General features: G+C 44.6%; 2 protein-coding genes across 7 annotated transcripts in view; one reads left to right on the top strand and one right to left on the bottom strand.

Moving 5' to 3' along the window:
* atp8a1 (ATPase phospholipid transporting 8A1) overlaps window positions 1–13,776 on the top strand; it is a 96,445-nt gene extending 82,669 nt beyond the window's left edge. For 5 of the 6 annotated variants that reach the window (XM_035650849.2, XM_035650847.2, XM_035650848.2 and 2 more), the window contains 4 exons: window positions 6,213–6,301; window positions 6,648–6,740; window positions 8,798–8,889; window positions 11,049–13,776. In XM_035650849.2, the coding sequence (XP_035506742.1) occupies window positions 6,213–6,301; window positions 6,648–6,740; window positions 8,798–8,889; window positions 11,049–11,146 (372 nt within the window). In that variant the 3' untranslated portion in view covers window positions 11,147–13,776. Of the gene's footprint in view, window positions 1–6,212; window positions 6,302–6,647; window positions 6,741–8,797; window positions 8,890–9,725; window positions 9,966–11,048 lie in introns of those variants that run through there. The other variant, XM_035650852.2, reaches the window with a different exon arrangement.
* shisa3 (shisa family member 3) lies at window positions 12,959–19,102 on the bottom strand. The gene is made up of 2 exons (XM_035650862.2): window positions 18,398–19,102; window positions 12,959–16,647 (listed from the first exon to the last, which is right to left on the bottom strand). The coding sequence occupies exons 1-2, from the start codon at window positions 18,666–18,668 to the stop codon at window positions 16,070–16,072; spliced, it is 849 nt and encodes a 282-aa protein (XP_035506755.1). The 5' UTR covers window positions 18,669–19,102; the 3' UTR covers window positions 12,959–16,069.
* Between the last annotated feature and the right edge of the window lie 1,259 nt (window positions 19,103–20,361).

The raw sequence follows: 20,361 nt of genomic DNA, 5'->3' as shown, positions 1-20,361 counted from the left end.
TACTCACACTAACACACACACACGCAGGCGATGAGTATATCAGCTTCATCCTCTCCCTTGTCCGCGAAGCCCGGCGCTTTCATCCACGCCCTGCAGCACTTGACTGACGACAGTAATGGTGTCCTGTGGGTAGCTGGTAACCCTATGCCCCCGCCCCAACTCAGGGATGCCAGTACATCATCAGACAGGGACACATCTCTCTGAAACCTTAGACGGCACGAGAGACACACAGTCTCCACCTCTGAGGAGCAGGATTTCTCCCGGCCCCCCGACGCAGCCCCACATAGTCCACCACAGCCCCTCGGTGTGAACTCGCATCTTCAAATATGTTTGTGCTTCCCGTCCTTCCTTCTATTTTCTTTGCCTCCTTCTCTTTCTCCTGTTGAATCAGCCTTTTCCTCTTTGTTCTCTTTTTTGTTGAGCCGCCCACGCGCCCCCCCCGTCCCAATCTCACCCCTCAACCTCGCCCCCTCCCACTCCACCAGTAGAAAAACGGCCCGAGGGCCAACAACATTAACAGACACCAGAACTCCCCTCTCCTCCTGTTTCTGCTCTCACTCATTACCCAGCTCGGTGCGTTTAACAAGAGACTTCAAGCAGCGCTCGGCTTCGTGCGAACGCATTCATCACTGTCGGGCAAAATATTTTTTGGACAACTGTCAAGGCGGGTCCGTCCGGGGTCCATCCATAAAACACTCCGACGCGGCCAGTAACGCTTTCCTCAGCTTCTCCGACGCTGGCGTGATCCCAGGCCACATATCTCATCACATTTTCACTTCACAAAAAGTCCGACACAGATATCAAAAGAAACTGTCAGATTACTCTCTTGGAGCGGTGTAATCTGCTACAGTAAGCAGCTTAGCTTCGCCTCAGGACGTGTCTCACGTAGACTCTCTCACACCGACCGGCCTTCCGCTGACTCACCTCTGCTATCAACACAGCTGTCTCCTGTACAGTTTATCCCTTCTCCCTTTTTGCTTTTCACAAACACCTTTCGCCAGTTTTTTTCCGTTTTTCTACCGCGAGCAGCCCCTCGCTCTCACACAGACTCAAGTGCTTGTCGTCGGCACGTGGACTTTACACTTGGCCAGTGTGCGTCGGATTCCTCCGCAGTTTCTGCACGTTGATAAGAAAACATTTTTTCCTCGGAAAGGATTCCTTTCACCAAGACGTCTGTTGACGTGTATTGTGTCCAGGAATACACTCGGGGTTATCTGTGCTAGTCTGTGAGATGTTGATGAGACTAAGAGCAGGAATTAAAACTATTTTGGACATTTTATTTTTAAAATGATTAATATTCAGGGCTAGATTTATTTTCTGCAGCTTAAGTTATCCAAGAGTTTGTCATGAGAAACTGTTGAAAAACGGGAATGCTCATCATACTGAGCCTCCTTTCGAAATAGATTTCCTCTCTCTTCCTCTCTACAGAGATTTTACCATCTCTGAACAAAGAAGGGTTTAAAAGAATATTACCAACCACAAGTTGAACCCCAAACAGAGGTCATAAACTTGTTTCTATCTTAATTATTGATAATCATTTTGAATGAAAATATGTGGGCTACTTGTTATGCAGACTAATAAAATATCGCCTTGGTCAATTCATCTGATATCGTTAATCCAAACAATGCACTGTGAAAAAAACTAAAAACACCACAGTGTATCGTGTAACTTTCTAAACCATGTGTGGATCACACCAGTGACTTTGGGTGTCTTACTCTATTGTTTTTGACTTTTGTCCAAAGTCCAACATTGTTATTTCTTGTGTGGTTTTACAGTTGTTCCCCCTCCAGGCAGTTACGCTGTAGGTTTCCACTCATTCCAGTGCGATTTGGAAACCAACTTTAAGAGAAACTCGAAACTTGCTTCAGACAAGTAATCCATCAGAGTGAACAAGTCATCTTTATTTCTCCGTCAAGTTTGATAATTGATGTTTGCGACGTACCTGAATTTGCAGTTTGATTTTGAAAACTGGGGATGAATTCATGTGCTTGCGTTAACTCCCAGCACAGAAAAACTCTGCCTGATTGATGCTCTCTTTTTTGAATGAACTCTTTAGAATAAAAACTTGGGATTGGGATTACGTATGACCAAATATTTGTCCTTGTGCAGGCAGAACTATTCTTTTCAAATCAGTGGCCCGACGAGGAAACATAGAAGCTCTGGTCCATAAACTCTGGGTTGTAAATCAGAATCTCACGTTTCTGCACGTCTTTGTCTTTCGCTGAAATTTGCGACTGATGTTTTTTATGACTCAGGCAGTTGTAATTCTCCTGGTTCGGAGGGAAATACGCTCCCAGCTACTTGCTGCATCACAGGCAGCAGAAACCTGATTTTTTTTCTTTTCTTTTCTTTTCGAGATTCAGTTATGAATTTTTTTTGCCCTTTGTTCACTACTGCCGTTGACTCATGAGTGTGTCGTGTATTGTTGTATTCAGATCTCTTGATCTTCTCTGGGCTGGTGATTATTAAACACAGTCATAACTGATCATGGTGTACAGTATGGCTCAGGAGATCAGTTATAAATATATTATATATTTGCTGTAAACAAAATGTGAATCATGTGTAGTCAGAGTTGTTTGAAGTGTTTATGTAAAGTCTTTTTCCCCCCTATCTTGTTAGATTATTTCTTGCTGTCTTTTGTTAGGCAACATTCGGAGAGTCATGCTTTATTTTCCTTTGTGGATGTGCTATGTCCGAGAAGGCTGCGTTTTTGTTCTTTTGAATTGTCTTGTTGGACATTTTTCACTCGTCCAGGCTCCTTTCTGTCATCTACAGTCAGCAGCTTCTTCTATACTCTACTGTGTCGACCACTTATTTATCCACAACAAACTCTAACGTTGTATCCAGAACAGAGGCCGCTCGGGGCTGGAGTCCCGTTTGTGGCCAAATCGACAGTTTCACCTGCAATTTCCATCCTGTCCTTGAAGCTGACATGCACTTCGATGTCTGGTTAAAGCACATTTACAATTACAATAATTCAATTACCATTAACTTTATTCAAAGTGCCTGGCGGCCATACTCCTCCAGTAAACGCTGCTGTAAAACAGCAACAACGCATTTGGTCTTTGCAAACAGCAAAGTGATCTACATGTTTATTTGCATTTGGAGCAGGGAGGTGAGATCGATCACAAGTGGTCACTCAGGATGCACATGGAGCCTCATTCTGATACCAGGTGTGAACTGATGTACTCAGAGCAGAACCAAGTGATGCATGTTAATGAACAGGCCCTTAGGCTCGATCGGCCAAGTGTTAGATTCCCTTCATCAGGAATCCCAGGAAAAGGGAGATATAAACGCTGAAGTTTGTAAATCTGGTGAAGTTGAAGTCTTTCAGTAAAGCTTTTCCATCGATGTTTTATATTTCTAAAACCTTTGATAGATTTGCATCCATTGCTTGCTCTCAGAAAGTCAAAACAAAACATGATGCCTAACTTGATAGCCATAGCTTGATAGAATTATGCAGGTTTCTAAATTCAGTTCGTTACGTTTTCCGTTTTGTTTTTGTCTGATCTATTGGCCACTGAGTAACCTCATTGGAACTGTTGGGGTCAGTGCCTTGCTCATGGGTTCTTCTCCACCCAGATTCATCCAGCAATTCAATGGAAACCCACCTTTCTCATAATTTTTTAAGTAGATTATTTTTGTCATTTCATATATTTATTTGTAATTTGCCAGTATAGGAATGGGCGGAAAGGCTGGAGATGTGCCGATGAACCGTTAGGCTGCAGGGGACCCTAGTATCACACCGCTCCAACCTCCCGACCGAAACACAATCCATCATTTTTAATGTTCAGTTTTTAGAAACGAGTGAGACACTTAAAACTAATATATTTCATAACTGTCAATATGATTGCTGAAGTTTTGCATGTTGCACTTGTTCACGTGTGATCACTTCGGTCTGTCTGGTTCTGTGTCTCTGTGAGGGGGGTCAGTGCTCTGTCAAAACACTTCCCTCCATTCCAGTGGTCACTAGTGTCTGTCCAGCCAGACAAGTTTATTAGTTTGTCCTAAAAATACAGCCCCGCTTCCCCGGACCTCTGTCCCCCCCATCCGGCTCCCAGGGGCCCCCTGGTATGAGACATCGCTAGCGTCCACCAACACTGCGGGCCCCCGGCTTGTAGTCATGGAGCCTGTCCAGATGCCTGAAGACAAACATTTGTTGATTGTAGCAGGACGGATTTGTTTGGATTCTGAAACCTTGACGTAAAATTGAGGAACTAACGGTAAATTAATGGAGTTTATTTATGTCTAGTTGTATTTGATTGCTGTCTTGTGGTTTCTGAAGAACTTTCACAGATGTACCTTATGTTAGTATGTAATTTTATCCCCATCATTATTATTACATTTTATGATAAACTAAGAATTTAAAGTACTGGTCCCGAATTTACGTAATTTGTGGCTCAGAGTTTTGTATGAAGATATGTAAATATTGTTCATAGATTGAACTTGTGAAAGACTAAGATGGTTTATTTTCTGAGCTCGTTTGACTTTGATTTAATATGCAGAGTATACATCCCTGGTTTATTTTCAAAAGACTTTCTGGACAGCCTAAACGTGCCCATTAAAATGCACGATACACTGGTTGAAAACGAAAATAATTAAACTGACTTTTGAAAAAAAAGAGAGAAAAACAGTGAACGTTTCCATCGGGGCTGGATAATTTCAAAAGTTGACGTGAAAATATCCCCAATGCTTCGATGCAATTTTCCCTCGTGTCACACACCTTCGGCCTTCGGGCGACACAGAAAAGCTCCATTCATCCACGATCCATCTCGAACTGTAGGAAAAAGGCCATTTTTGATTTCCTGTCATTTGGGATTTCCTCCCCCCCCCCCCCCCCCGTGTTTTGTCAGACATCAAAGTCAATTTGCAGGTAATGGCGAACAGATTAGCTAATTTGAGCAAACCTGAGCGCTTTGATAGTTTTGACACTGATCCGTGTGCGTGTGTGCGTGTGCATCCAAAGGGCCCGGCCTGTGTCGCATTACAGGAAGGACACTGTCGAGGGGCCCCGGCAGTTTAAACAAGGGGGCGCATTACAATGCAAGGAGTGCGAGTTTTGCACTTTGACATGCAATGACAGATAGTTTCAGTGCACTGAGCCAAAGCAAACATTGTCCTCACACAGGGCTGAAAGGTTTCACCCCCCACCACTGACGACCCACTGTCTCCTCACAACTCCGGGCCCAGAACAGCCCCCTCCTGACACGCCCGCCGCTTTGGGATTTTCTAATTTCAACCGTTCCAGGCGACTGTCTGCTCTTTAATGAATCGTACGTTTCCAACCGAGGAGAAGGTTTCTCCTGCGATGTGTTGGATGACACCCAAATGTGTTTTTCTTCCACCATGATGGATGAGTCTCATTGAGGCTCACATCTGTCTCGTATGTAGATTTCTTTTTGCCCATGAACTCAATGTGAACATTTGTCACTTATCTTGTCAAAAGCTACAGTATTTCCTTTTTTCTTTGCTTTTCCTTCGTGGTTATCGCAACAAAACTCACGTGTAGTTGTGTAAGACAAAAATAATTGGAAGGTTCCAATTTAGAATAATCTGTATCAATATATTTGTTTGTTTTTTTTATCTTAGAGCAAACCTAAAACAAACAGCCCAAGGGATTTAGTTTCTGCTGCCCATTTAATACAAATCAAACGGGATCAAATTACAATACTAATCATTGGAGGTGCCAGTTGCCTAAACATGAATTCAAAATCAAATTTTAGTTTTGGTTCTTCACTGACAGCCTCACACTGAGGTGCTACGGTGTCGATCGTATCATTAAAAGCGGCCTCGGCTCGCGGTCCCGTGTCTCCTGTGATGTGCTGACAGGACAATACTCAGCACACTGAGGGGCTGTTCTCCTGTGAAAGAGATGCCACTGTCTAAAATACTTCACAGGTATTTCCTCCGCCTTGAGGGGCAGAGGGGCGGAGGGGTGGAGGGGATCCAAACAAAAAACATGGGATCATTTAGTCACGGAGGATTAAGCCACTTTGACCGAGTCATTTGGAGCCATCTCCTCTTCTATTTCCACAATATAACTGTTTGTTTTGGGCGGCTTTTGTCATGTCGTGTGTTTTATGATGTGGCACCACAGAGGAGGATAATGGCGGCTCTTTATCAGGTGTTTCTTCTTCTCAAGAGCTCTTCTTTTTTATCTGGTCCTGAGAATAAAGTGTGGGTGTGTGTGTGTGTGGGTTTGTGTGTGACAGGCGAGCATGATGTTCAGTTCGGGGGTCTTCTGGATGGGCCTGGTCTTCATCCCAATCACCTCGCTGGCCTTCGACGTGGCCTACAAAGTGTGAGTCCTCTCTTTGCTCTCCTCGCTCATCACTCCCAATACACATCAGACACAGGGAAAGGGTTTTTTCGTTTCGGACTTCCAAAGATGTGGAGCACTTCCATTCTGTGAACACTCCATGGGAACGTTTTTTCTTTCGGGCCCCGCGTCTGGTCGACATCAGCTCGCAGCAGATTCAAGGCGTCGGGATCAATTTGCAAAGCTAGAAGTTATGATTCCTGATGTGTTCAGAGTCGTTTGAATCAGTCTGTTCGGGCTCTTTTAATGTCAGTTGGTGGAGGCTCCATCATGTAAAAAGCATCTGTCACATGATTATGATGTTTGTAAAATTCTATTGAATTTACAGGGTGAAGAAGGTGTATTTCAAGACTCTGGTGGATGAGGTGCAGGAGCTGGAGGCTTTATCCAAAGACCCTGGTGCAGTGGTGCACGGAAAGAGGTAAAGTCACACAGCACTTCACCGCTCACGTCTCTACTCCAACATTTCACATTTATATACTTTATATATGGACTGAAAACTAAATGATGTTTATTTTTGTGTGAAAATGAACCTACAAAATGAACTCAAATCCTATTTTTCATAAGATAATCAGTTTGGTCTTTTTGTTTGTAATGTTAAGTGTGAATCAAGGTTCACACTTGAAGACTCACTGGAAGCAAACGAATCAAGCAACGTTGCCGTCGCCATTTCTGACTCGTCGTTACTATGGTGATGTCAGCACCCACAAAATAGCAAAGTAGCTTTTTCAATAAGCAAATTACGTCTTTATCCAACAAGTTACGTAACTTGTAACTCGTTGGATATAACACCGCACCAATCATTTTGTTGACGGGTCATTCCGAGAGAGAAACCCAACAGTTCCCACAGTGAGGAAACATCTGCCTCATCGGTTTGGGTCCAGAGGAGAGAAATGGGGGGGGAGGAGGGGGAGAGACCACGAACAGCTGTTTACACTGCTGTGTACAGTCAGACTGGTTGTTGTAATGGCAGTAGATATAGCAATACATGTAGGTGTGATGTTGTCATTATATTCAATTGGTTTTAAGCACCATAAAGTAATGATAATAGTAATATTGACAATAAAATCATTCACTCTTAATTAGGTTCAATGGATATCTTATCTTTACTTGTTGCTTCACCTGGTTGACCGCTCCAATAGAAGCACATAGAAACACGTATGACTGCAGCTCTGGCTCCTGGTCTCAGCTCCGGGTCGTCGTGGTTTTGTGTGTCTAGTAAACGCAGACAGATTTCTGCGAGAGCTGCCCCGTTCGGGAATGCCGTCACTCCTAATCAAACCTGGGTCTTCCACAGAAAGTTCATCCAATTATCTCACAAAGCCAACATTGTTTGCTGGACATCCACCTCGACGGCCGGCGGTCAAACGATGACCCGCATCTAAACATGACATCGCTGGTCAGATTCGGTGCAGAGAAAAGTATAAAGGTCCGACGTCGTCTGTCTGTCAGCATAAAACTCAACGAATTCTCAAGAACAACTTTGGAGGACAAATCATCTATAACCTCCCAAATCCCTCAAAAGTTCAGAAATACTCATAGTTTCTCTGCCAACAATATGCCTACGGGCAAGAGGGAAATCTGAAGATTGCAGATAAATTGCAGGAGTTTGACTGTAATGTCAGTAATCATGTCATAAGCCTGGATGTCCCTGTTTTTTTCTCCCAACTAGCGAATGGCTCTCTTTGTTCTGTTTTTTTTTTTTTTTATAGCAGCAGCAGTCTTCCTATATTAAACCCATATATTATAAAAAGGTATTAGCTGTAGCAGGTCTGCTCTACTCTCTGGGGTCCGAGGCCTGCAGCAGGCATCAACGTGGAGCAGATCAGTGTGAGATCTCCTGCTGGCTGAAAGTGATCCTGCTGCCTGGCCACAGTCCCAGACTCAGAGCGCGCACGCACGCACACACACACACACACACAAACACACACATACACACACACACACACACACACACACATACACACACATACACTCTCTGACACCTTCAGAAATAAAACACAGATGCATGTGTGATTTTTGCATACATGCACGTAGAGAACATGTAGGTATGCGTAGAGAACTCTTGTACATGTTAGCTTTACTGTACATGAATGCCTTCCTGCCAACATGCCAACACACACACACACACACTCACACTTTGTTCTTCCCCTTGAGTTTTGTCTCCCTACATGGTATTTGTACCAGCAGGTAGAGCAGTTGGCAGGTCCTTCGACTCCGGAGGTGCTTGGACAGAGTCATGATGTATGGGTCATTAAATCTGCCTGTGGTGCTCAGCACGCTGCTAACACACTGCCCGTTTCTGTTTCTCTGTGTGTGTGTGTGTGTGTGTGTGTGTGTGTGTGTGTGTGTGTGTGTGTGTGTGTGTGTGTGTGTGTGTGTGTGTGTGTGTGTGTGTGTGTGTGTGTGTGTGTGTGTGTGTGTGTGTGTGTGTGTGTGTGTGTGTGTGTGTGTGTGTGTGTGTGTGTGTGTGTGTAGTTTGACGGAGAGGGCCCAGCTCCTGAAGAACGTCTTCAAGAAGAGCACAGTCAGTCTGTACCGGTCCGAGTCCACGCAGCAGAACCTGCTCCGTAAGTTACACAGATCTTCTCCTCCCGTCTCTTCGAACACGCCTTCAGCGCGGAGGCCTTCAGTTGATCCACGTTGACTCCGTTCCGTCGTCAGGGGAGCAGTTTCCTGCCAACGCTGTTCCTCTTCTGACACACACTGTATCTCTAGAGCCGTAACGCTCCGCTCATCCCGCGTCGCTTCATAAATACTCTGCATTAACCAGACGCAGGAAAACACACGTAATAAGTAACTGTGTCTGCAAACAGCCCCACAGTGTCCCGGTGTCCTCACCTGCACAATATCTTCCCGACAAACTGCGTACGCGAATTGTTGGATGAGTTATTTTAATTTGGAGAGAATAACTCATAAAGCTTGGATAGGGCTCAGTATCGAATCTCGAATTAGGGCTTTCATTATCATCAGAAAAGTATTGAAGAGTGTAAAGTAGTGTGAGTTGGCAGGGAAGCATCTAGTCTTTTTTTATTATCCTTAAATCAAATTTAGTTTGATTCAAATCAATATTTTGTTGATGTATCTTACTTTTCAGATACGACTTTCCTGTATATCTTTTAACGTCAAGACCACACCTAAAAAGACGCTAAAACACTCGAGTTTCAAAAAGAAAAAGGAAACTCAGACCAGTGCCGGTGACATTTGGAATCGATAAATCTTTCTACTAGTGAGTCTAGTAAAGCGTTGAAAAAGTGCAACTTTCATATCGGCCGCAAAACTCGGGTTGGAACGATGACACTCGAAGCTTGGCTTTGTTTCTTTTCAGTTTTTTTCTGTTTGTTTTTCTCTTTTCTGTTCTGTCTCTTGTCTGATCAGTTTGTTTTGTTTTTTGTTTGTCTCATAGGTGGGGATGAGACCGTTTTTGTGTGATACATTTTCGATATCATTTCTCAAGCCCCCACCCTTTAAAAAAAAAAAAAAAAAAATCCCCCCCCCCCCCAGTAGCTCCCTGATAGACGCCTCTGTCCCCGTCTTCGCCTTCCCTACTTCCTGTCCTTCCGCTCGTGTGGCCTGAGTTGCGTCCAGTAGAGCGAGATTAACGCTGAAAATGATGAAATGTTGCACTGTTATTCCCCCACAATGCACTCGTCTCAGCCGGGTCCTTTGAACTTGCCCGCTGGCCTCCAGGTACTGACCGAGTCATTTGACACCTGAAGGTGAGTCAGGGGGTCAAAGGTCAGAAAGGAACCCTGTAGGTTTTAGGTGGTAGAACAGATAAGCAAAACTTAATCACAGCCCTCAATGTTTAACTCATATTTTGTGTTATTATTCTTTAATTTTGTTTATTTTAAAGGACATTTTGGGAAATATGCTTATTTGCTTTCTGTCATTACATTAGAGGACTGACTCTCGTGTCTGTGTGCTAATGAAGCCTCTGATTAGCACTTAGCTTTCGTAGTCATCTCGGGTTTGTGCCTGTCGGGTATTAGCGTTAATGTAACATTCAGGTCACAGAGCTAGACGTCTGTTTTTCTGAAACAGAAAAAAAAAATCAATACACCGAGAGATGAAAACAGCTCCTTCCTTTAAACAGATGGTAACTCGTGGCTACCGGGACAGGAAACTGTCACAACCTGGGAAAAGGTTTGACTTTTTTCATTCTATATTTTTATTGTGCAGTGGACTGAGTTTGGAGTTTATTTTTCATCCAGATGTCAGAGGAGTTTTTGGAGGCTTTTCAATCATCATCTGTCAGAGAAGCGGATGCTCGACTCTGTGACTGGAATGTAACGTTAGCAGCCATTTAGCTTAGCTTAGCATTAAAGATGAGACACTAGGGGGAATCTGCTGTCGTGGCTCTGCTCCAGCGTAACAACATCCTGCACGTCAGCTCCTCTAATGCTCAGTTATCATCACACAACATTTAGTTTAGTGCATAAAAACCCAACTGTAAAACAAATGTTGGTTTTATGAGTTCTTATGTGTGTGACCATTTCTGTATTTAGTAAACAGATACTAGAGTGGTGTCAATCATCTAATCATCTAATACTGAAAGTATTGGCCAGAATCAAATAATCTCATTTTCCAAGAATGTTGAACTATTACTTTAAGTTTGAAGTTTTTATTATTGATTTATCATGTTAATTTTACACAGATTTTATACACCTTTGAGTTCATCACTGATCCACGGGACCTTCATTTTAACCACTTTGAACCTTTTTCCCAGATGGCTACGCCTTCTCTCAAGACGAGAACGGAGTGGTGTCTCAGTCCGAGGTCATCAGAGCGTACGACACCACCAAAGAGAGGACCAACGAGTGGTGAGCCGCCGGCCCTCTCGTTCCCGGCTGGCCAATCCGGAGCCACGACGGCCATTTTTATAATGGCGCCAATTGGAGCGTAGCAGGGGGAGAAGCCGAGGTGCGAGCATGTGCCCCCCCCCCCCCCCCCCCCCCCCCCCCCCCCCCCAGCAATGGCGGGTGGGATTTTTGGACATGAATGTGAAAAGGACGGTGGAAAGTGACATTGTGTGATCTCTGGAAATGGGGGGACGAAAACAAAAATACAAAACAAAAAACAAGGAACAAAACAAACCATGTCCACTTTCAGCTGTAGTTGTGTGTCCAGCAGACATGATGAGCACTGTGCTTTTTCTTAGCCGTCTGTGGTCTGAAGGAATCCTGTCTTTTGTTTTAACGGACGACAGCCACCGGCACCGAGCCACAAACCCTAGTATTGAATTGAAATCAAACACCTAAACACTGTAAAAAAAAAAAAATTAAATGAGTTAAAACACTGGAAGAGGATTCGTGTCAGAGGATTTGAAGACATTGCCAAAGAGCAGTCGTATATACAATCTTCCAAGTACTAGTGAATTCGGAAAACTTTAAACCAAAAGTAATCACACTACTGAGTGTATTCCAGCACCGAACGGACCACTTCAGAGCAGATCTGTACTGATTTCATTTTCTTGTTGCACTCAAAGGAAGCATCTCTTGTGTAAAGCCTTACATTTGCTCACGCCTTCAGCGTCCTTTCTTTTAACATAGATGTGTTTTTATTTTAATTTTTTTTTTTTATTCCATTTTTAAAGTATGTAGATATTGTGCCTGCTGTTGTTTATGTTCACCTTTTACTTTTTTTTCAAGAAGTTGCCTCCTGCGACACACTGTAGTTCCTGCTTCCACCGTTTCTCCAGCAGAAGCATTGCTCTTTGACGAAATAACGGCATTCCACACATCACTCCTGTCTCATCGATCACGACGGTGCCTACGTAGAACCTTTCCCTCTTAGAACAAAACAATAGCCAAGAGTAGTTTAACCAGCTGGATTAGAACCAGTGCTACAGACACACACACACACACACACACACACACACACACACACACACACACACTGAAGACAAATCACTGTCTCCCCCACCACAGTGTTGCACTCGAACAACGTGGACGACGGCAGTTCTGTGCCATGTGGCACACGTGAAACTGAAAAGGTCGATGACGGAGGAGATGGTGTTTCCCTTAGAATGGAGATTTTATCCTTATAACATAAGTGCCATTAGCTTAAGGGAGAGAGAGAAGAAATATTAGCCAGGAAAAACTCCACGACATTATCAAAACTACTTTGTCTCTATAGTTATTTTGTGGATTTGTATTTTTATATTGGAGATGTATGAATTTTGCATTGACCGGCTTTGTAATGACTCGTCTGTAACTTCTTCTTCTTCTTTTTTCTTTCTTCTGATAAACTGGCAGGACACAATAGGTCTAATGGGAAGACTGAGCTTTTTCTTAAATGTCTCGTTGTTGTTGATATTAATATTGTTAATGCTTGATTTATTTATGGTTGACTCCTTAACGTGTGTGCGATTGCGTTCTTCTCCCTATGGGAGAACGGATTTCAAACGTGTGTGTGTGTGTGTGTGTGTGTGTGTGTGTGTGTGTGTGTGTGTGTGTGTGTGTGTGTGTGTGTGTGTGTGTGTGTGTGTGTGTGTGTGTGTGTGTGTGTGTGTGTGTGTGTGTGTGTGTGTGTGTGTGTGTGTGTGTGTCCTCTACAGAGGGAAGCTAATATGTATGTATTGCATGTCTGTATCCTCCATGTGAGACCTTCTCCTGGTGTGTTTCTTTTGTTTGTGTGTGTGTATGAGTGAGAGAGAGAGAGAGACGCTTGCTCCAGTTGTCCATCTGCACGACTCCAGGTGTAGCTGAAGTTTACTATTGTGCGCAAATGCATGGCCTGTATGGGAAAGTGTCAGTGTGTGAGTGTGTGTGTATGTGAGTGTTTGAGGGCAATCTCTCGACTGAGAGTTTTTTGATGCTCAGCTCTGCTTTGACTCGGAGATGTTGTTGCACAACGCACTCAATGTACCTTTTCCAGTCGTGGACATCTGGTATTATCTGGTCTCTTGGGTGTACATGGCTGTTAACTCGATTTCTTCATGCAGCGTAACTCTGCTTTACAGGAAAAAGCTCTTTTGTGTGTGTGCGTGTGTTTATTCTCAGTTTTTTAGTGAGGGTTAATGATTCTGTTTCTCTCCGCTGGTCTTTAGTGTTGAAAAACTGTCATCTCGTCGAAACTTTCCAAACCGCTTGAATGTGGATGTTGTCGTTGTGGAAAGCTTTTTGGACTGTTGCTTACTTTTTTTTTTTTGTTTTACCGGGAAACATAAAAACACACGTTGTCGTCTGTGAAAGTCGTGGGCTGCATGAATGGAAAACACAAACTGTTCTCTGACGTGTTAACTGTACTACTTTGATTCTTTCTCAAGTGTTGATCACTTTACAAAAGAGGAAAAAAAAATTGCACCTTTAAAATGTTCTTTTCGATATTCTTTTTTCTTTTTCAGTTATTTTGTTCAATGATTGTTCTGCATGTTGGGACTGCAAACTTATAAGTGTTGTCTTTTACTGCCATGAAGGACTACTGAAATAAACTTCACAACGATGGAGGAACAATGTGAACGTCCTTTTCGAACGCTTGCGTGTGTTTGCAGGATTCGTAATCGCCGTCATCTTGTGCATGTGTGTGGCGACAAACAGGACAGAGAAGCTAAACAGGAAAAGGCAGGAAGAAACATCAGCCTGCAGGAAAAAACGAATTATATCAATAAAGAGTCTTTATTTATTATTGCGATGATGTTTATCCTCCCGATCTCGTCCCTGGTCCCAAACAGACAGACAGAAATGTCCAAACTAGACTAAAAGTGAACCACATAGACTTGGATGTCGTGTCCATAACTTATGTTTACTAATAAATCAAAGAAATTGGCTTTTTCGTTTCTTGTCTAGCATTCGAAATCATTTTTTAGGGGGATGCAGCTTCCAAATGCTGCTGAAATTTGAGGCCAAAGCGATTAATCGAACACAAAAAAGACCTGGTGGCAACCTCCTTTAGCTTTTAGAATAAATTGATCTGCTTTTTGGGTTTCGTTGGTTGTTCCCAAAAAAACCTTAAAGGCCGAGGAAGCTGTGAGTGACACCGTCTCCATTTCAAGATATTTTTTAACAGACCAAACCAAAAAGGAGCCGTCGGTCGAATCACGAATGGGAACAGGATTTCGGCCTCGACCCTATGTGTCCCGCGCCCCGCGTCGCGGTACAGGCGTTTACTGGGACGCGGCGCTGCGCATTGGACAGCTTGCGTTGAGACTCGCAGGCGTCTGAAGAGAGTGAACCACAAACGACGAGGCTGGTCGCAACAAGATCAAATCACAGACCGTAACCGCGGACGACAAGATCCATCGTTTCCTGTAAATCCCGCGTGTTTGAAAGCAACTTGAATCCCGGCAGGAAACACAGGAGCCCCGCAATGAAAACTACTATATAATTACACCGTATGGATACACCGACCGGCTGCGGATGAATAATCGTATCAAAACAAGCGTTGATTTGTGAGAACTCTAAGGAGTCTGCTGTATATTTAACGTGCTCTTGATTTTGCCGCAGTGATTAAACGCGAGACGGAATTATTCTCCGAGAAGAATGAGTTACAGGTTCGGGACTGATTGAATTTCAATTAAACCCATGAGACGGAATAACGCTGCCGCCTCGCAGTGTGAGGAATAATAATCAGAGACACTTCCTGGATAACTTGAAAAAGAAATCCGAAACTTTTTTTTTTTCAGGCCTGGCGAGGACATAAAAGGTTAGACCTCTCCGAAAGATTTAGGAAATGTCACGAAAGCGTGTTCACAACCCCCCTTGTGTTCTATCCTTTTTTTCCCCAAACGTGCGGAATGTGGCGAGGAGGAAGTCGACGCTGGAATCTGATGAATACTAATCATGGAGGTTGCGTTTTGAGATTGAAGGCTGAAAGGATACGAGCACAGATTTGAGGCAAAAGACAGTTTGCAGATTTCGTGAGACGACCCGATGGCCAAGTCCATTTCAAAAGTCAGATAGCCGGAAACACAGAGGCGTCTTTGTGGAGACTCTGCCGCTGCCTGTCGCTGCAACCCAAACCTCTACTTCTGGGGCGAGTTGGTTTTAACACTGCGACCGTTGCCATGCTCATTGAACACTGACAATGACGCATCTCAGCGCCGCATTCCTGCTGCGAAGTCTGGCGCAGGCGCGAGCGACAGGTAGGGAGGTAGGGAACATGCTTCATGTTCACAGACTTGTCTTTACATTTACCAGTGCACAGGAGGAACTGCCAGACAACATTTTATTTGCTTTACCACAGAATATGAAAGTCCACATTCCCCTCCAAAACAAAAGCCGCCTGCTGTGTGTATCGGGGCCTCGTCTCTTTCCAGGGGTCTTACGATTGTCAAGAAAACATCAGTTCCCTGGTTTCCCAACGCGCTTTGCGACGACACACCACGGAGGATGTGGCCTCAGGGCGACGGTGCTGGGATCCGTCTGCCTGGAGAGAGTTGTCAGGTTGAAGAAGGAAGGTTTGTGATTTCAGTCTCAGATTTCCACCTTGTAAAAAAAAAACCCGGTATATATATAAAAAATATATAACTTGTAGACCACAGAAATCTGTTGACAACATGATATTAAAAAAAAGTGCATAAGAGTTAAAAAGTTGTTGCTGTCTGTATCTGGGCGTGTTGGAGTGTTCAACCACGGCAGCTTCGTCCTTCGCGGTCACTCGTCCCGCCGCTGCTGCTCCGTTTGTCCGTTCAGCCCGGGGTCTCAACCCAGACGCCGCCAGCTGTGCCGCCGTGTGTTCGCCCTCGCCAGCTCACACCCACCATCCAGTAATCGTGTAATCCCTCCACTTCCCCTCCTGGGAGCCCTGTCAGCTCTGTCCGAAGTCGGCGAAGCCCTTGGCCGATGCGAAGGCGTCGGGCTGCAGCGGGAAGAAGTACTGCTGGGGCAACAGGAAGCCGGCGCTCTGGGAGGGGTGAGGGGGCATGCAGGCCTGATGGAGCTGCAGCTGGGCGTGGGCGGAGGGCAGCGGGTGCTGCAGGCCCCCGGACATGGCCGACGGCGGGGATGTGTAGGGGGGAGGCAGAGTCTGAGGGGTCTGGGTGGGGGTGGAGGCGGACGAGGAGACGGCGGCGGACACCAGGCAGCTGTGCTGCTGCCCCTGGCCCCCGAGAGAGAACCGCCGCATGGAGCTCCCGCCCCCGGCCGAGCTGGAGCTGGTGGTGGCCGTGCTGGACTGTCGCGACGGGGCGCGGAGGCTCGGCGGCGCCGTGGTGAGGATCATGGGGATGGTCTCGCCCTGGCAGCTGCGCAGGGAGAAGCGGATGGGCTGCTGGGTCGGCTGCTTGGGCCGCAGGCAGGTGCAGCAGTAGACGGCCACCAGGGAGCCGACCACGACGAAGGCGACGAAGATGCTGCCCACCATCAGGAACGGCACGTAGATGGGCTCTGAGGGCGGCGGAGGCACAAGGCAGGTTAGGATCCACAGTGGCCGCGTGTCAGAGAGGTTTCTAAAGTGTGACGACGACATTTAAAGGCTTGAGTTTGTATTAATATAAAGTATTTGTCAACAATTACAGCTTCTCCTATGAAGTAGGTAACTGTGTTTTTACTATTTTATCCTTCATTATCCCTTTATACATCCGCCTCCACAGTTCAAGTTAATGACAAATGTATTAATAAACTCTTACTTGTTCTTAGGACAATCTAATTTGTTATACCACATTAACTGTTTATATGCTGCTTATTAATCTTGATTTAGGGGGTTAAAAAATGTGTTTCCTTGTCCTATACTGCTATTTAACATTATTTTATTGTGTATTTGAATAAATCCTTCATAGTACTAATTGAAAAAGCATAAGGGCAACACATTCCTGCTGAAAACAAGCGTCTCTAGTTTCACTTCATGAAGCCCCCTTTGCACTCTGGGAGGAAACCAATGGAAGTTTATTTATTTTGATAGGAAAGAAAATGAGGAAATTGTGTGCACACAGTCCGTTCAGTTATAAACCTTTGAGCCGAAACCGTTTGGGGGAAATTTAAAGAAAACTGGTAAAAACCTTGGGGTTAAAGTGACATTTTGTTAAAAGGAATAAGGAGGGGTCGCAACTTTTTGACGCAGGTCTCAAAAACGTGGGGATGACTTCAGTTGGCAAATTAGTGAGTCGCCCCAAAGTGAATGTGCCTCGTATTCGTCAGCACAATAGCTCCGTGTGAGTGATTGTCCCTGAACTCATCCTGATCATGTTTAAAGAATGACTTTTATTTGTTCCTCCTCTAGTTTTTCCTTGTTACATTAAAAACGATCATGAGTGAGCTGAGTTGAAAAACTGCAAACTGGAGACTTTGTTTAATTGATTGTAGAGCTGCAACAGTTAATTGATTAATCGATTACTGAATGAATCACCAACTATTTTGATAATCGATTAATCGGTTCAAGTAGTTTTTATGGGGGAAAAAAAAAAGTCAAGATTCTCTGATTTCAGCTTCTTAAATGTGAATATTATCTGGTTTCTTTGCTCCTCTGTGACAGTAAACTAAATATCTTTGCCGTGTGGACGAAACAAAACATCATCTTGCAGTATTGGGAAACACGGTCGACATGTTTTACCATTTTATGGACCAGACAACTAATCCATTAATCGAGAAAACTATCAACAGATTAATTGAATATGAAAATAAGTGTTAGTTGCAGCCCTACTTGGTTGATTCATACTGTGTGGACATAACATATAAGAAATATTCAGTTTTCAAAACAAACCCCCCACCCAAAAAAAGTAAAACTTTGCAACAGGTATTTACGAATTTGACGAAGTGTCAATGAGCAAGGCACTGATGCCCCACAGGAGCCAGGCTACTTGCTCTGTAGTGTCTTTGTCACGGCTCGTCCAGATGACCTCTGACCTCTCTGTGAAAAGACAACTTTTCTGAGACTTCAGTCTGATGAATTGTGCCATAATCTACACTACAAGTGTAATTTCAAGAAGTGCTTTTACCCGACTTCACTGACATAATTTGCCCTGTTCTTACAAGCAGACCCTGAACCAGAACCTCCAGACTCTTCATGGAGGTTACATCCACCGAGAGAGAGAGAGAGAGAGAGAGAGAGAGAGAGAGAGGATCTGTGGCGGATCTGTGGCGGATCTGTGGCAGACCCTGAACCAGAGGAGAGAGGACTTTTAACAAGCACCAAACTTACGCGCCGCGAACTCGGTGTTCTCCACCTCCCGGTCGTTGGTGCAGGCGCCCTGGTCCAGGCGCGCGTCCGCCGCCGCGCAGCAGTAGCGCAGCGAGCAGGAGCCGCAGCACACGGTGGCGTCCAGGGTGTCAAAGTCCTCCGGGCACTGGAAGCCCTCGTGATAGTTCCCGTTCGCGTCCAGCCAGCCGTGGCAGTACTCGCCCTGCGCGTCCGATATCCGCAGGTTGCAGGTCAGATATCCGAGCAGCAGGCAGCTCAGCAGGCGCTCCATCCCGGCCGTGACGCGCGGCGGGGGGGGGGGGGGGGGTCGGGTTCACGGTTCCCTGCGTCCCGCGGGGGGCTTCAGCACCCGAACGCGTCGGCCCCAGTCAGAGACTCTTCATGGAGGTTAAATCCACCGAGAGAGAGAGAGAGGATCTGTGGCGGACTGGATCCGAAGAGGAACAGCTTATGTCACCTTCATCCTCCTCGCAGCGTCCAAACCGCTTCTCGGACAAAAAGTTGCCAAAGTGCAAGTGTGAGGAAAATCCTTAATTGAGTCGAGTCCTGCCCGGTGGACGACGACCGGTCACCGGTGACGAGGTGACGAGGTGATGAACTCACTCACGGAACTTTCCTCGGAGGATCTGCGGGTCAGAGTCGATCTTCTCCGCGGGACCGTGCGCTCGCGTCGGCGCGGGACTCGCAATGCGCCCGCTTCCCCGCAGAGCCGCTGCCTTTGTGACTCTGACACGCGCACGTAGCCCCCTCTACTGACCGGACGTGCGCGTTCACGAGGCGCGCTGGGCGAGCGATGCCAGTCATTCCCTAAACACGTCGTGTGTTTCATTATATTGTTCTATTGGAGACGGATATGTCCCATTTAATATGCATGAAAACTCAAAAGATGACATCCTGTTATTTTATCAATAATCTTATTGTATCCTCAATCTCTTTGTAGGCAAGTTGAACCAAAACTATCTACTTTGTCGGCGACTGTTTTATATATATTTTAAGAAAAGGATACAACCTATCATGACATATTTAAATTAACTGAACATTTTGCTTAAACGTATCCCTTAACAAAACCTGGAAAACATTTAAACATTAAATATAATGCATCGAAATTTCGATTGGCTACACTGTAAAAAGAAAATTGTTACCAATTTAAACAAATCACTTCAGTTGGTATATAACATATTGGTTATATACCAACTTAGAGTCATAACTTGTAACCTTTAAGTTGAGAAAATGTAATTTGTTTTGGTGTTTCCAATTTGAATATTCTTTTATTTAAATTTTTTGGGGAAAGCAGTTTGTTTCAGTGTACGACAAGAGAAAACCTGAATAGAAAAACTGAAGTCTGTGCCTCTACTGTAATTGAATTATTGATTTCACCTGCAACTTAGTACAAATCTAATATGAAAACAGGAAGCACCAATGAACCGAGTCAAATTCAGAGAAAACTACACATTTATAATATTTAATGTGAGACCGTGTGGCCTATACATGTTCATAGAGCAAGAGAAACAAAGTTGTCCTGTAACAAAATGAAAAGTTGAATTCATAACTGACCTGACACTATTGTTTTCATGTTTCTTTATTATATTTTTCAATGTGTTCATCTCGGGGGTTGAGATCAGCATGTTGCAGCTACAAGGAGCAAAGTTTATGTGACAGATGTTTGACTGTAACTGACTCACTGTTCTCTATGTTATGTTCAGCATTTCATAACTTTTTTTATTCTGTATTTGGGATCTCTCTGCACTTCTGGGGGGAAAACCTCTGGCATATTTAGTTTTGAACAGGTCAACATGAAATATGAAACCAAACAAGATTTCGATATCTTGTAAATATGCTGTGATCGTTACATAAGGCTCATTAATAGATCTATGTATTTAATTCAAGTGGAGGCCAAATATTAAAGCCACTGACTGACACCTCGCGCCTCCGAATGAAAACAGTGTGTCGTCTGCGAGCCGAGG

Source organism: Scophthalmus maximus, chromosome 9 (genome assembly GCF_022379125.1).
Source record: "Scophthalmus maximus strain ysfricsl-2021 chromosome 9, ASM2237912v1, whole genome shotgun sequence".
In the NCBI taxonomy this organism is placed as follows: domain Eukaryota; kingdom Metazoa; phylum Chordata; class Actinopteri; order Pleuronectiformes; family Scophthalmidae; genus Scophthalmus; species Scophthalmus maximus.
This window is presented reverse-complemented; position numbering and strand designations above follow the sequence as displayed.

Excerpts from the sequence above, each read along its gene's own strand:
- shisa3 (XM_035650862.2), bottom strand. The coding sequence starts at position 18,668 with ATGGAGCGCCTGCTGAGCTGCCTGCTGCTCGGATATCTGACCTGCAAC. Across the intron at positions 16,648-18,397 it reads GAACACCGAGTTCGCGGCGC|AGCCCATCTACGTGCCGTTC; the intron begins GTAAGTTTGGTG and ends CGCCGCCCTCAG.